At 44.6% G+C, this 16,541-nt stretch overlaps 1 protein-coding gene across 2 annotated transcripts in view; it reads left to right on the top strand.

Annotated features, from left to right (window-relative positions):
- The window catches only part of ASIP (agouti signaling protein), a 28,955-nt gene extending 22,199 nt beyond the window's left edge, over positions 1 to 6,756 (top strand). For both annotated transcript variants that reach the window (XM_054218360.1, XM_054218362.1), the window contains exons 3-4: positions 903 to 964; positions 2,600 to 6,756. In XM_054218360.1, the coding sequence (XP_054074335.1) occupies positions 903 to 964; positions 2,600 to 2,776 (239 nt within the window). In that variant the 3' untranslated portion in view covers positions 2,777 to 6,756. The remainder of the gene's footprint in view (positions 1 to 902; positions 965 to 2,599) is intronic.
- The last annotated feature ends 9,785 nt before the right edge of the window (positions 6,757 to 16,541 follow it).

Raw genomic sequence — 16,541 nt, forward strand, 5'->3', positions numbered from 1 at the left:
AGCGTCTCATGCTTTAACAGTCTCACTGTGTTAGATCCCAAGACAAGCCTTAGTCATGGAGCTTATAGATAGTAATAAATATATATATTATATATAGTAATATATATAGTAATAAATAGCATTATATAGTATACAGTAATATACTATATAGAGTAATAAATAGCATTATAGCTGATATGATAATAACAACAAGTACAGTAAATGCTATTAGTCCTCAAGGGACAGTGTGAGGAAGTTCACAAATACTAGTGATTTGATCTAAAGGAAAAAAAAAAGAAAAAAAAAAAAAAAAAAGAGTTACATCAGGCATAGTCTCAGTACCCCCCCAAAATTTACCAGATCCAAGCTTCGACTCTACAAATATTCACAAACCTCTCAGAGCTACAGGTACATTAACGAAACGCCTTTGCAAGTAACGTTTCGTAAAACAAGATGGCGAGCGAAGAAGGAACAAAGAACTGAAGAACGAAAGGTGGCATCATATAGATGAAGTTCACACCAAATCAGCAAAGAGGTTTTTTGCTTGTGAAAACCAGCATACATGTGTTAGTTCCTGCCTAAATTACGCAGGTAACCCCACCTTTTAATAGAAAAAAAAAAAGGGAATTCTAAAGTTTTTTCCTATTTTTGTTCACGCGACTAATGTGCAGAAGTACCCCCACCTTTTACACAGAGCCCTTTAATTTTGTTTCTCTGAAATTATTCAAACACAAGCGCTTCTGTCTCATGTGGGTGGCAGGGGTTCGGCCACACCACGTGGACAAACGGCTTCACGGCAAAACACGCAGCGACGAGGTGGCAGTGCAGCTTATCTGCCTTCTGTCCCACAAAAGCGCTATTAAGCATCTCAATTAATTGACACTTAATTGATTTAATGTTATGTTGTGCTGTTCTCTTTGAAGATTTAACTAAAAGATCCCAGAAAGTCAGCAGGAAAGAAGCAGAGAACAAGAAATCTTCCAAGGTAAGTGGCAGTTCAGAAAACATTGTTGAATTTGAATGGTTTGTGACTTCTATAGTTTTCCTCTGTGCATTCATTTGCAAGGCTTTTACAGCCATTCCCCAATTTAAATAATTGACATGCAGTTTGAAGTTCTAAATAAAGCAGATGCAAAACATTAATGGTGGAATGAAAACTATGTGATCTTAGATTAGTCAGAGGTTATTGTTTGGGTTGGGGGGTGGGTCTCGCGGGATTTGCTTTTGTTTTTGTTTTTTTTACAGTCCTTTATTACACAAAGTGTACTTTAACCTTGAGCTGGCTGAAATATTTGTGAGATTCTTTAGGCATCCACCATAAAGCGGTATCATTCCCAGTCACACCGAGTGGATAAACTGCACAGGCTCTGCAGCCCGGGGGCACAAACTCGATATCTGCTGATCTTTAACCACAGCTGCCAAAAAAAGTTAAAGCAGAGGCATACAAAGAAGTTGGTATTCGGTTGAAAGGGTTAACCTAGCAATTTTATCAGATCAATAGATTCAGATTGATAGATTTCTTTAATGTGATGATACCCATAGGTCTTAAATGTGAAGTATTACATGGGCTGGGCTCCGATCTTACAAAAATTGTCTAGAAGAGTAGAAAATAGCATTTTTACTTTATTTTTGATATATCTTGATAGACACTTATAGCCAAATCAGTCATTGCTGCAACCGGAAACATTTAGAGCTCCTTTTCCTTTCTAATGGAAGTCTTGTGTGGTTAACCTTCTTTGAAACGCTTCCTAAATTCGCAGGATGACCCAGGTTGAAAGGGGCCTCAGGATGTCACTTAGTTCCACCCCTCCGGTTCAAAGCAGAACATTCTTGCCATCAAACTTTGTCAAAGTATTTGCCAAAGACCACTGAACACCTTACCTTAAAATTGGAACTTCTGAGAAACTACCAAGTTAAAGAAGAACATTGGGTGCCTCTAGCCGCTGGGCTCCAGAGAATCTCTCCCAGGTCCCAGGCACGTGCTGACCAACCCAAAGTTTTCCACTTTTCCAAATCCCAGACAGAAGCGGCACTCCTTGGGGAGGCCGAGAGATCTCTTTCAGCTCTCTCACCCGTGCCTGCAGTTAAGGATTCCCATGCACAAATGTGATGCACAAAGGATTCCCGAGCCCCAAAGGCAGCTTGACAAGCCACACGAAGCACAGCATCGCCAAGTCACCTCCCCTCTCTCAGCCTCACGGCTTGGGAAATAAAGTGGGAACAGGCCCCATGAAAGGTTTCACTCTTTCATTTGAAAAGTTTGGGGATCCCAGAGTAATTCCTTACTTTATTTTCCTGATAACATTGGTGACTTCGCAGATCCTTGCGTCCCTTTCGGTGCTGCTGCCTCATTTTTCCCTACAGAGCATTTTCCAACGCTCGCTCTGTTCAGTCGTGTTTCTAATTGCTCAAAATACGGGGCTCATGACGTTTTACTCAGTAGGTTGGTCTCAAGCAGCATTTCCCACAATCCAGTCCCACCACATCTGTATACTGCTAACAGCCGCACGCTCATCTCAAACCAGAAGCTCCCTCGGTTCACTTTCTTTCCACCTATGCTTTCTTCTGACCCAGACTCATTTTACGTTTATATGAATTTTCATGGGTTTTTTCCTTCTAGAAAAATGCTGAACCGAAGACATCTCCAAAACCAAGGCCCACACCAGCTGCTGACTGTGTGCCAAACTTCAAAACCTGCAAACCACACTTGAATTCATGTTGTCACTACTGTGCTTTGTGCAAATGCCGAATTTTTCAGACCATCTGCCAATGTCTAATGTTAAACCCAAAGTGCTAAGCCAAACTGGGAACACAATAAGGCTTCTGTCTTTCATTAGCTTCTCAAGCGTATATTTACAAACTGCCCCATGTGTATAGCAATCAAAGTAGAGAGCTTTGAAGCAAACAGCTTGGATTTGCCCTTCTTAAAATTAAAAGGACAATGGGAGTTTTTTTTCCATGGAGTGAATGCTATCAAAACAGGATGATTTTTCAGGGAGCAGACAACCGGGGAGATTGACATTGAATAGCTATTTTTAGCAAAACTGACCCACCTTTTAAGAAGAATTCTGGGTTCTTGTTGGTTTGGAGTTTTCTCGTGTGTTTGGGGTTTTTTTTGTTTGTTCTTTGAAGGGTCATATTAACCAGAGACTGCAGTTTTGTCTAACTGGCACCATCAAGCCTGCACCAACGGCACACAAACAGCCACGCTAAACCAGGACCAGTTAATCCAGTGAGGGACCAAAGCTTGGGTTTGCCCACAAGGGCAGCACAGCACCAGCTGCCAGCACAGCCAAAATACCATGTTGAAAATGCAGGTTTCAGGGTTAACTCCCTTTTCACACACTCAGCAAAAATCAGGACAAGAATGTATATAGATTATTCTACCTGAAAAGACAGACCCAAATCAATAAGGTAGTTTTTTTAATCATCCCCAGCTGAGCATCAGTACATCCACCTCCAGGGTTGTTAGTCATTCTACCAGTAACCAGTATCGCCAAGGTGTGTAATACACGTGTATTTGAACCCAGAATGTATCTGTGCCTCATGACTTAAAAGTCAGAATTTTTTCCCCAGCTGTATCCATAGGAATAGAGTCCTCAGCCCTTCTTCTCCTGCTGCCAAGGACACAACGCATAAAGACCCCAAAAGCAGGAACACATATCCAAGACTTTGAGGAAGAAAGGAAAGGACAGCAAAAAATGAATGTGTATCCCATACGTACATCTTGAAGAAAACCATTACAAGCAATCAGTCTCTCTTTCTTTGCCCAGCCTTACTATGGGCAACTCCCAGCACCTCCCCCAGGCATGAATTTAGAGGGCAGTCTCTATGTTCTGCACCCGACCAGTGGCCACAGGGAGGAAAAACATTATCAAATGCTGTATCAACCCTTAAAGGCTCGGTAACAGCTCTGAAGACACGGATGAAGCTCAAGGCAGCAGCAAACAGGTGTCCAGAAGACATATTTCTCCTGTCCTTGAAGCTCTTTGCCTTAATCTTGAGGTATCCACGATGGCACAGGAAGAAAGCCCTTAGTTTAAGTACTAGGAGAGATGTGGTAGGTCACAGGGAGCAAGAAGGGAGCGGACTCAGAAGCTGTCCCCAACATCGAAGACTCTTCGTCTACCAGACTCCAGCTCTTGCTTTTTACCTCCTCTGTTCTGTGTCTACAACGTTCCTTCCCCCGACTCCTGTACGCAATTTTTTCTTCTGCTGGCCTTTCTTGATTTTAGTATTTTCCCTTCGGCCCACTGCTATTGCCAGTCACCACAGGAGCCACGTGCACGCCCAGGGCTAAAACCGTGCCTTCCGTGTCCACTCCGCCTGCCTGCTGGCTGACCGCACCGCTGCCCCTGCCAGTGCTCTTTAACTTTCACAATCAGATATTTTCTAACCATGAATTTCTAATCCAAACACTGCGTTTTCTAATGCTCTGTGCAGGTCTAAGTAAGAGGCAATTTCCTTCCTGATTTATTTCTAAGCATAGCTGAGGGCTACAAAAAACTGCCAGGCAGGGAAAGATGATACGGATGACACTATAAAGGGGTTCAAGGCCTATGAACCTTTTTCTTCTACAATCAACCCAAAGCCAAAACACAGGTCAGATGTTAACAGAAATGTTTGTTTGTCTTAGAGATATGTATAGATGGCAGAGACTAACCTAAGAAAGAGCCCAAACGATGACTGGATGTTATTGTGTTCCTTATCTTTTATAAAATGCATCAGCTGTCACGTATGAGGCAAGGTTGAATTTTTTTAAATATACATAAGTATGTCTTTATTCAGATATCCTGGCTCAGGAATCTGTAAGCCATTCACCTACAATAAAAAGGATGGGAAGGAAGAATGATACGTTGCAATGGGCTCAGGAAACAGAATTTGGCCCCTCCCTTTACTAGGTAAAGATGTAGGTTCCTATCAAGTTATTTCAAAATTCTCATAACTATAAGAAATTGTCCTTGGTTGATGCAAAAATCTTATCAATAATCACACAACAACTTCTCTTGTGGCAACAATATAATTTTCTTACCAGAATATCCAGTTGGTCAGGAAAATTATTTTATCAGGGTGGAGGGGGGCAAGAAGAGAGGAAAGGGAAGGAAGAAGAGCCAGAAACCAAAGAAAACAGCTGTTCTCTAGACAGCAGCTCCCATTCCAGCTTTGCGGAATCACAGAACGGTTGAGGTTGGCAGGGACCTCTGGAACTCATCTGGCCCAACCCCTGCTCAAGCAGGGTCACCTAGAACTGGTTGCCCAGGATTGTGTCTAGACAGCTTCTGAATATCTCCAAGGAGGAAGACTCCACAGCCTCCCTGGGCCAGTGCTCAGTCACCCTCACCACACACAAAAAAAAAAAAAAAGGTAGGTGTTTGGTTTTTCCTGATATTTGACTCTCTCCAGTATGTCCATGCCTCTCTTGTACTGGGGAGCCCCAAACCGGACACAGTACCCACGGTGTGGCCTTACCAGTGCTGAGCAGAGGGGAAGGATCACCTCCTTGACCTGCTGGCAACAGTCCTCCTAACGCAGCCCAGGATCCCTTTAGCTGCAAGGGCACGTTGCTGGCTCGTCTCCAACTTGATGTTCGCCAGGAGCCTGGGGTCCTTTTCTGCAAAGCTGCTTTCCAGCTGGGTGGCTCCCAGCACGTACCCATGGCTGGGCTTGTTCCCCGGCGGGTGCTTTCTCCTCGTTGAACCTCTTGAGGTTCCTGCCAGGCCCATTTCTCAAGCCTGGCAAGGTCCCTCTGGAGAACAGCAGGACCCTGCGGCGTATCAGCCACTCCTCACAGGTTTGTCACACGCAGACTTGCTGAGGTACACTCCGGGTACACTCTGCCCCATCACCCCAATCGTTAATGAAGATGTCAGCCAGAGCTTATGGCCGTCCGGAAAGGAAGCGGAAAGCGTCAAGACTCGCTACGAGGAGGCAGAGACACAGAAGTTGAACCGGCGAAGTACAGGATGGTGCACGTATGCGATGCAGGAAAAGGAAAGATCCTTTCATATGAGAACAAGAGGATTTGGTTTTCAACACATATGCACATATTTTTTAACATAGCGTTTATATGTAGTGCCTTTTGACAAATTTGATTTATTAATAAGCCTTTTTTGTAACTGGAATTGATTAGAAAGAGGTTACGCTTTCTTTGCCATTCATCTATCACACCAAAGAATATATATATTCAAGTACTCTGGAATTGTTATTAGCCTTAGTGACTTTACTTTTCTGGGTAAAGATCACGTTGCATGAGGTATTGATAGCATACAGAAATGAGTAAAACATGTACACCTAATATTTGCTTCCTGTATTTAGTTTGAACGGATATTTATATTGAGGAGTTGTTTGCAAGTGTAAGAGTTCCCTAAGGGACCTATCTGAAACGTCATCAGCACACAGATGATAAAACATACATGGGACAAAGATGGAGAGTTTAATTCTCAGTTGTCACATGTTGAAATGTGTACTGAAACTTACGGGAATTCAAGCTTAGAGACAGACCCAGTAATGTTCCAGGACAGAGTCATTTGGCTCCTAGTGACTAATGGAAAGTTTACCCTAATTACAGCTTAGTAGGATTAAGCACAAATAAATCACTATTAGCTTTTCCAAATGTTGCCTATCTTGTGTGAATTTAAAACAGACACTGTATTTTCCCATCCAAAGTCCTGACCCGATTGCTTATTGTCACACTCAAAGACCATAAAAATCCAAGTTTATCCTGATGGATAAAACAAACGGTAGAATTACCATCTTGATGACTATACCAAACTAGCTCTAAACACCTCATAGTTTTCCAAACTAATTGTTGAAACTCTGGGAGACCCCAGAAGGAAAACAAAGAAGTCTCCATGTCAATCTTTAGGATCTTCTCGCTCAAGGAAAGATTTGATGGAAGGTAGAACAATTTTTCCTGACTTCTATAGAGGAGTCAACAGCATCTGTGATGCTGCTTGGGATGATGGTGACAAAAGATTCAATAGAGTCCCTTTAGGATGCAGAGAGAGTGAAAACCTCATGATGAAATGCATTACAGGAGAACCAGATGGAGATGTGTATAGCCAAACTGAGGAGCCAAGGAAGAACTTGTACATGCCGTGCCCAAAGCCAACTCTGCGGAAGCTCTATTTTACAGTGCAAAAATTACATTATCGTAACCGTACGGCAAACACGCTTCTCTGAGTATTGTGGGACACGCTATTCATGACATACAGCAGTCTTGAGGTCACTCACTGCGTGGGTGTAGACATTAAAAATGACATCCAAGGCCAATGCAAAAAAGCGTGAAAGCACAACATTTTTCATTAGAGCATTTCAAGTTGAATTAGATGGTTCTATGGCCAGAAATGACTCTATAAACACACTAAATAGACCAATTCAGCGTTTGCTCACATCTGGCATCCCATTTAACTCAGACAGGACTGAGTTGCAGAATCAGTGCTGAAAAAGAAAATAATTAAAGACGGCCTCCCTTATCAAACACGTGAGCACTTCACATTTTTTTCTGTGTACCTCTGAGCTCTGAACTGCTGCCCTTCTGGGCAGCCTTCTCCACACAGCGATCTCCAGCATACAGAAGGAAACACGTGGGACAGCCTGCTATGGCTACTGCCTTGCAAAATCCCAACTGCCACTGCCGTACCTGGAGCAGATCAGTCACAGACAGTAAATTTCCAAAACTCAAAGTGCGCAGCAAACAGCTACTCATTTCTGAAAAAACAACATAATCTTAGATTTTTGCAATACGTTTGATAGTCAATATAATTGCTTCCTGCGTCAGATGCAAACCACCTCAATCACTGCATGCTTTTCTAACCGTCGGGATGAGACAAAGTCCAATGTCACTTTTGATGGGGACCCCACCAAAGGCAGGGAGTGAAGTCTCCCAGCCTGCTAAAGGCTACAGTTAGCAAGTCACAATAACGCATAATGGTCATAATAACACACTGGGGGCATCACAGGTGTGCCCACACATGGGCAGTGCTGAATCTTGGCCCACCATGAGCGGTTCCTTCTGTCTCCGTTCATACAATCTCCACTCTGAGCTGTTTCAGCTTTCATTTTGCCAGTATCTGGACTTCACTACGTATTTTTCAATGGCATCATTAGCTCCCATCAACACACAAAGCGCAGGAACACACACACGAGACCCGCAAGGCATTTCCTCACTCTTAGTAGCTCCTTAAGCGTGTAAAGTGGAAGCAAAGTCTTGTGGCTCCTCACCCTAATTACACAGACAGCTACAGGACCTGTTCTAATATCCCAGCACTCATAACATGCTCAATGCCATTCTCGAACACATCACCACCACCTGCTCCAGAAAGCTCCAGCTTAGACATGTTCTGCTGGTAAGTTATCTAACAACTTTTTATCTTATCTAACAACTTATCTAACAACTATTTAACAACGCTCCTGATTTCTTCAGATCCAACAACATAGAGGAGCACATCTCCTACGAGAGCAGGCTGAGAGAGTTGGGGGTGTTCAGCCTGGAGAAGAGAAGGCTCTGGGGAGACCTTATAGCAGCCTTTCAGCCCCTAAAGGGGACCTACAAGAAAGCTGGGGAGGGGCTGTTTGCAAGGGCATGTAGTGATAGGATGAGGGGCAATGGTTTAAACTCGAGCAGGGCAGGGTTAGATCAGACATTAGGAAGAAGTTCTTTACACTGAGGGTGGTGAGACACTGGCCCAGGTTGCCCAGAGAGGTGGTGGAGGCCCCATCCCTGGAGACATTCAAGGCCAGGCTGGATGAGGCTCTGAGCAACCTGATTGAGTTGAAGATGTCCCTGCTGAGTGCAGGGGGTTGGACTAGATGGCCTTTAGAGGTCCCTTCCAGCCCAACACATTCTATGATTCTAATATATCAAGAAACCTGAAGTGAGCAGGAGTTCAGAGCTCTGTTTTTGATTAGCTATTTCCAGTACATTGAACAATAGTGGGAGAAGTTTTATACCTAGGGAGGATTTGATGGAATTTTCTTCCCCTTTCCCCAGTAAATTACCCTGATCTGAGGGCCAAGACACCCAAATGTCAGTCTGGCATGCTGGGCTAGTTTAGGTTCTTCTTGTCCTCCAGAACATGCTTGGGTATTTTCTGCTTCTTGCACAGTTATATCTGAAGAAGCTAAGGAGAAGAATATAAAAATTTGTCCCACACCCCCTTCCCCCCCCCCCCCCCCGTAACAGACTTCCACAAAAGGACCAGTTCAGCAGCATCAGCGCAAGCACCGAGTGCCACCTTCCATCCAACAGGAACACCCATGCAAGGCTGGCAGATATGACATGGGACCTCTAAGAAACCATCCCCATCTGGAGCAGCCTCACAAGGCCAGAGACACACGGGGCTCCCTGCAAGAGACGTCAATCGCTCACAAAGTGCCCTTCTTAAATTCGTGGTGTCTGCAGATTACTCTGTGAGGTAATACAAAGATTTTACTGGCAAACTTCTCAGATGATATGCAGATGGCCAACATATGGCTAAGTCCCTCTTCCACCTCTCTCAGGGAAAAAAAAAAAAGGCTTTAGTCATTTGTGCAAGATTTTTCAGTGAAATGAAAAAACATTACAATTGCTGCATGACATATGCTCACGTATTTCTATCCAGAAATCCTTTGAGATTAAATCCTGGCCTGAAATATGGGAGCCCTAAAATGGCTGTAAGAGTGTCATAACACAATTCACATGTGGCATTCATTTAATAAATATAAAGGCAGGCAAAGACAAAAATATACCCTTCCCTGGTGATCCAGTTCAGCCCCCTTTGAATCAGTGGAAATTTTCTATTGACTTTAATATTCTTTAATAAGCACCTTCATCACTCACTCTCTGCCATCAGGTGGATTTAGCCAGTGACAGTGTTCTCATGGTACCCTTGCTATTTTTGGCAGTTTCCTCAGCTAAAATGTCATTTGGGATCTCATATGGGTTTCCCTTCACGCTGCGCAGCTGCCTCAAATAGGTAAATGACAGTATTATACAGCTTAAAACAGTAACAGCCAGAAATCAACCATGAGAATAAGGATTCTCACTTACCCCTGTGTTCCGTAATAAACAAGTGTGGCATTAAAAAAAATAATATATAAATTCATTAAAGGCTAAGGGTCTTTCAACCCGTTGGTCAAAGAGCGCAATTCTTTAAGTCTTCTAGACTGGAAATGGGAGCGGATGCATTTAAAGTAATTCAGCAGCCAGGGGTCCCTCACTCTGAAAAGGCCTCAGAACAACCTGGCACAGAACTAGAAGGTTTCAGTATTTAAAAGACCTCCTTGCTGTGATTCAATTCATAATAATTTGTCCATTTGGGAAGCAAATATTTGGAGCACTAAAAGAGCATGCCAGGTGGTTGACTTCGCTTTATTCTCTTCAATTTGTTGAAGATCGCTCCATCACTGCTGCTTTCTGCTACGCGCGAGGGTTTGGGCAGACGTGTCGTTCTTTACCTACAAAATGGCATCTCGGTGGCAGGTCAGACAACAGCAAAAGGCGTTCACTGCCAAAAAAGGTCAAAAGGAGCTTATACGAAGTTAATAAAATACACATAGGAAGCAATTTTTGGAGGGGAGGAAAAACAGGACCACCAAATGTTTGTTCTGAGTGGAAATCCAGGCAATAACGCAAAGCAGATACCTACAATAAGCACTGGCTCCAAACAAAATCTGACTGTCAGCCTGATTACTAAGCATTTAAAGGTGCTTCCAACATCTGCAATATTGCAACGAAGATGCTGTTCGGTTTACTTCTAAAGGGCTGCTCTTCCGTCAGGAAAAAGGAGCACATGCCTGTGAATGTGGCCCATTTAATATTCCCTGAAGGAAATGATTTCCCAGACGATGAAACCAGAGCCGGAGTGCTACGGAAAAGTAACAGCTTCGCTGAAAACTGTCTCTGGACTCTATGGATGGAACAAGTAGTAAAAAATTTGCTATAGACTTTCTAAACATCCTAACAATTTTAATCTCTCTGCTGTGGAATTTCAGGGAATCAGACAAGCAGAAGGCACCTCAGTCCCCATCCAGTTCAAAAAGGATGCTGCAGAACCTTAAACGCTTTTTGTTTTCATCCTATTTAACTCCTGGAAGTAGTTTTCCACAGGACTTTTTTTTTTCCCCCCTTCTTCTTCTTTCAGTCTGTTTGGTTTTCCTTTTTCTAAGTTGGCATGCAAACAAACCACAAGCACTCATGACGGCTAGTGATTTAAAATAAAAAAGGAAGAGAGTACTCAGTTGTAATTGATGTTTCTTATAGTTGTGCGGAGTTGTCCAGTGGCAAACAATGCTACTGCGAAAACTACTGAGGCTTTGTACGTTAACTACATTTGATTTATCTCAACAAAAAAAGCTCCAAAGGCTCAAAACCACAATTGGCTTCTGAGAAACTTTGTATCATCTTCAAAAAGAACCATTGCCATGAAAACAAGCCCGGTCATGAATCACAGTCTCATCAGCGGAACATTCATTCACCCGTCCTTTGTTCTCCACTCACAGTGATCCCTATTTCCCAAGGCTATCTTTATGCCTCCATCAATCTCCATTACTCAGAACATCCAGCTGTGCAAAAAAATACCCAAACAACAACAAAAAGAGGAGAACTTAGCAAAATTGTATTGCAAATGAGTCGTTTTTTAAAAATCATGGAAACTAGTGTATCTAGTTGAAATAAACTACAGGCTGTACACTTTTCCATTTATCACTTCCAACTCAACAGTGGAGGAAAAACAGCGGCAAGAGTTGCTGTATGTTAAAGAGAATAGTATTTCACTGGTAACAAAGAGAATAGTATTTTCACCGGTAACAATAAGGAAAGTATTAACAGAAAATGAATCTGAAAGAGATTTGAATAAATACGTGACTATTCTTCTTGTCCAAATCAGAGACCTGCCTAAAGCCTAGGAGTACAATCCTTCATCATTTATTTCCCTGTACACCAGCTTCAATCATTTTGCGGGGGCAGACTGCCCAAGACGACGGTGCTCATCACCATCCTGGGACAGCACAGCCACACTAAAGGCAGTGGGCCAGTGGAAACTACTTAAGATGTTAAAAGACAACATGAAATTCGTCACAGCATTAAACAAGACCTTTTCCCAGTGTGGAAACCAAGTCTGTTTTAGCACTACTGTATTACTGTAGGGTATTTTTTCCTGATCTACTTAAAAATCGCTGTTAACTTAAGAGCTAGGAATGACTAAATTTGAGGAACAGCTATTAACTAGAGTAGACTTTGGCATTTCCCAGTTCTCAGCCAGTGGTTGCCAGTATTTGGGGAATAGTGGGGCAGAGAGGAAGCCGTCAATCTGAGTCAATTCCTATTTTATGAAGGAGGGCAGACAGCGCCTCTCCACATCCCTCTGACATACCGTCCGCACTTTCCCAAACTGGACCTCATTTATGCATAAGGTGGAATTCTCACTTTGATTTTTGCCTTTCAAAATGTCCTGGTTCCGGTGGGGATAGGGTTAATTTTTCCTGGTATTCCATGCCATGTGAGCCACGCCCACCCTGAGCTGCCGGGGGAGGGGGCAGGAAGTTGCTGCTTAAAAGCAGGCTGGGGCATCCCGGGTCCAGCCAGTGAGCGGCGGGGAGCGGCGGTTCCGTAATCGCGTTTGTATATTCCCCTGTCCGTGTTGTTGTTGTGGTTGTTGTTGTTTGCCTGTTCCCTTTGCTGTTCTGTTAAACTGCCTTTGCCTCAACCCAAGAGTCTTGCCTTTTCTTACGATTCTTCCTGTATTAGGAAGGCGCGAGCGAGCGGCACGTGGTTCTTTGTTGCCATCTGAGGCTAAACCACGACACAAAACCAGCCTGCAAACAAGACTGGAGGGAGAGGCTGATGAACCAGGCTGCTCTAAGCCTTAACTACATTTGCTCCGCCTGGCTGAGGATGCGAGCCAGATGAACGCCAGAGGGGAGAAGCGCTCGGGACAGCCTCCTCGCTGTACCTTCCACAGAGAACATCCACCAGCCTACGGTGAAGCGCATCACCCTGCTGGTCCGTACACCAGACCTGCCAAGTTTCACAAATTTGAGTATGAAACTTGCATATTTTCTTTTTCTCCCCACTTCACCCCCCATCTCTGCCTGTGCGAAGCTCTCTGTAGTCGCAATACAGCACAATGACCCATCTCCCCCCTCTCCGGGACCCTGTGTCAGACCCAGGGAGCATGCGGCTCACATCTCACCCTGCCTGGGTGACATCTGCTCAGCAGAGTCGCACAAGTGAGAAGAGCTGTGGTCTGTCACTGTTCTGTGACTCATGGCGCCAGATGCGGGATGCCATGTGGGCTGATGCAGGGGGGTTCAGCGCCGGGGAGGGGGCACCCGCAAGCCTCGATCCTTACAGATGCTGGGCTCTCTTTGGTGCGATTGCTCTTCGTTCATTAGCTCCTGCTAAAACCATCATGAGGTAATCGCTGTGGGACTGACAGTCCGTATTCAGGGAACCAAGATGCTCAGCTTCGAGCAAGACTGAATACTGAATTAATCGGATGTAGATTAAAAAAAAAAAAGATAAAACAGCTAAAAAATTAGTTGTAAACGATTTAGTGAACTCTCAGTGACAGATGTGCTCTTGTCAACAAAAAAGCAAGCAAGCAACAAGGCTGAGTCATTTAATAGAATCCTTTAGTTTGGAAGAGGCACTTAAGATCAAAGAGTTGAACCATCGACCCAGCACTACCAAGTTACCACTAAACCATGTCCCTCAGCACCACGTCTACTCATCTTTTAAATACCTCCAGGGACCGTGACTCAACCACTTCCCTGGGCAGTCTGTTCCAATGCTTGATCAAGACTTTCAGTGAAGAATTTTTTCCTAATATCCAATCTAAACCTCCCCTGGTGCAACTTAAGGCTGTTTCCTCATGTCCTATCACCTGTTCCTTGGGAGAAGAGACCAACCCCCCCTTACTACACCCTCCTTTCAGGGAGTTGCAGAGAGTGAGAAGGTCTCCCCTCAGCCTCCTTTTCTCCAGGCTGAACACCCCCAGCTCCCTCAGTTGCTCCTCATAACACTTGCACTCCAGACCCCTCACCAGCTCCATCGCCCTTCTCTGGACACTTTCCAGCACCTCAATGTCTTTCCCATAGTGAGGGGCTCTCCAGCAGTTCCCTGTCCTTCTTGAACCAGGGAGCCCAGAACTGGACCCAGCACTCCAGGCGTGGCCTCCCCAGGGCAGAGTAGAGGGGGAGGATGACCTCCCTCCACCTGCTGGCCACACTCTTCTCGATGCACCCCCAGGATGCCATTGGCCTTCTTGGCCACAAGGGCACATTGCTGGCTCATGGTCATCCTGTTGTTCCCCAGGACTCCCAGGTCTCTTTGCACCGAGCTGCTCTCCAGCAGGTCAGCCCCAACCTGTCCTGGTGCAGGGGGTTATTCCTCCCCAGGTGCAGCACCCTACACTTGCCCTTGTTGAATTTCATAAGGTTCCTCTTTGCCCAACTCTCCAGCCTGTCCAGGTCTCTCTGGATGGTGGCACAGCCTTCTGCTGTGTCAGCCACCCCCCCCAGCTTTGTGTCATCGGCAAACTTGCTGAAGGTGCACTCTATCCCTATCCCCTCATCCAGGTCATTGATGAATATACTGAACAGGACTGGACCCAGTACTGACCCCTGACCCCTGGGGAACACCACTCGTCACTGACTTCCAACTAGACTCTGTGCCCCTAATCACAACCCTCTGAGCTCTGTCTTTCAACCAGTTATCTATCCACCTTACTGTCCATTCATCTAGCCCACTCTTCCTAAGCTTCCCTATGAGGATGCTGTGGGAGACAGTGTCAAAAGCCTTGTTGAAGTCAAGGCAGACCACATCTACCGCCCTCCCCTCATCTATCCATCCAGTCATGTCAACATAGAAGGCTATCAGATTAGTCAGCCATGATTTCCCCTTGGTGAATCCATGTTGAGTACTTCTGATAGCTTTCTTTTCCTCCATTTGCCTTGAGATGAGGCCCAGAACGAGCTGTTCCGTCATCTTTCCAGGGATGGAGGTGAGGCTGACTGGCCTGCAGTTCCCTTCTCCTCCTTCTTGCCCTTTGTGAAGACTGGAGTGACATTGGCTTTCCTCCAGTCCTCAGCGTAAGGTCCTTGACTGCCCATGCAGTAAAGCAGCCAAAGTTTATCCGGAGCTGTCCCAACAAAACAAAAGCAGAGCCAGCAGGTCAAGAGGAATCCTTCTCCCCTGTTTGGCACTTTAAAGACACCTGCAACCAGTTTTGGCTCCCCACTATGACAACAACATTGACGTACCTCAGAGCATCTGAGTACAGAGGGCCACCAAGATGATCAGTGGGCTGAAGCACAGGACACACAGAGACTAAGACCTGAGTTTCTTCAACCTGGAGAAGGTGACAGGATATTTACTGCTGCCTATTACTACTTAACACAAGCATGCAGTGAGTATGGAGCTATACCCTTCTCAGAGGTGCAGAGGGATAAAATGAGAAGCAATGAATGTAGGCTGCAACACAGAAAATTCCAGTTAAACATACAGAAAAATATTTTAATCTAGAGGGTGGTCAAATACTGAGAGACAAGTCTAAGGAGGTTATGTCATCTCTGTCCCCAGAGACAACTGACACTCACCTGGGCAAGCTTATCTCCAACCTGATCCAATTGGCTCTGGTATGAGGACAGGGATGAACCAGAGACCTCCAGGTGGCCTTTCCTAACCTACATTATTCTATGAATCCATGATCCAAGTCCAACAGCAGAATTACAACCCTGTACTTCAGGACAGCAGATGTTCAGCTGAGAAATGGGTTTAGAGAAGCCAAAGCCCAGCTAGAGAAAACTAATGAAGAATAAGGACAGCACCCAGTCCTTCTTGTTCTATTGCATTTGTTCTACTACAATAACATTTTCTGTCATCATAATTCTCTGCCACATGCAGCTCCCTACAACACAAGGTTGCCATCACCTACGCTTAGGTGTGCACTGCAACTGTGTCTGTGTAGGGCTCAGTGTATATACGTAAATTTAAAGGATAATCCCCTTTGGGATTTATGGGACCCAAATTCAGTTAGAATTGGTGCTTTTTAGACATCAACGCAAAACAAAACAGTGACAAGAGTTGCATACTGAGCAACACCTTGTTTACTTATCCCCTTTTTTCCCCTTCTCCAACAGTTCACACTCTACACCATCTGTTTTAAATGCTCACTGACATCACATCAGGTGCTCAGACATGAATCTCAGGGCACTTCAAGCATGGTTTAACACCATACCAAACCTTTCACCTCCTTACATCCAGAAACAGAGGTGGCCTGCTGTATAGCATTGACTGAAGAGGACAGTGGCAAAAGAGGACTTCCATGACATATGGAAATAAATCTCAGCAGGCAGAGGGGAAGAGTGTTTTTTCCTGTAAGATTCAGCCCTATGAATATTTAAATAACCCAAGGATCTGCTTTTCCCAACTCAAAGACATGATACAGGCTAGCCACAGCACTGCCTTCTGCCTTGAGGAAACCCCATGTGGCTACATTAAATATTTTCCGTAGTTTAAGGATCACACAAGAGTAAACAAATCCATGGCAAACCCAAAGCACCTCACTATACAAAGCAAG

Source organism: Rissa tridactyla, chromosome 12, assembly GCF_028500815.1.
Source record: "Rissa tridactyla isolate bRisTri1 chromosome 12, bRisTri1.patW.cur.20221130, whole genome shotgun sequence".
In the NCBI taxonomy this organism is placed as follows: Eukaryota; Metazoa; Chordata; class Aves; order Charadriiformes; family Laridae; genus Rissa; species Rissa tridactyla.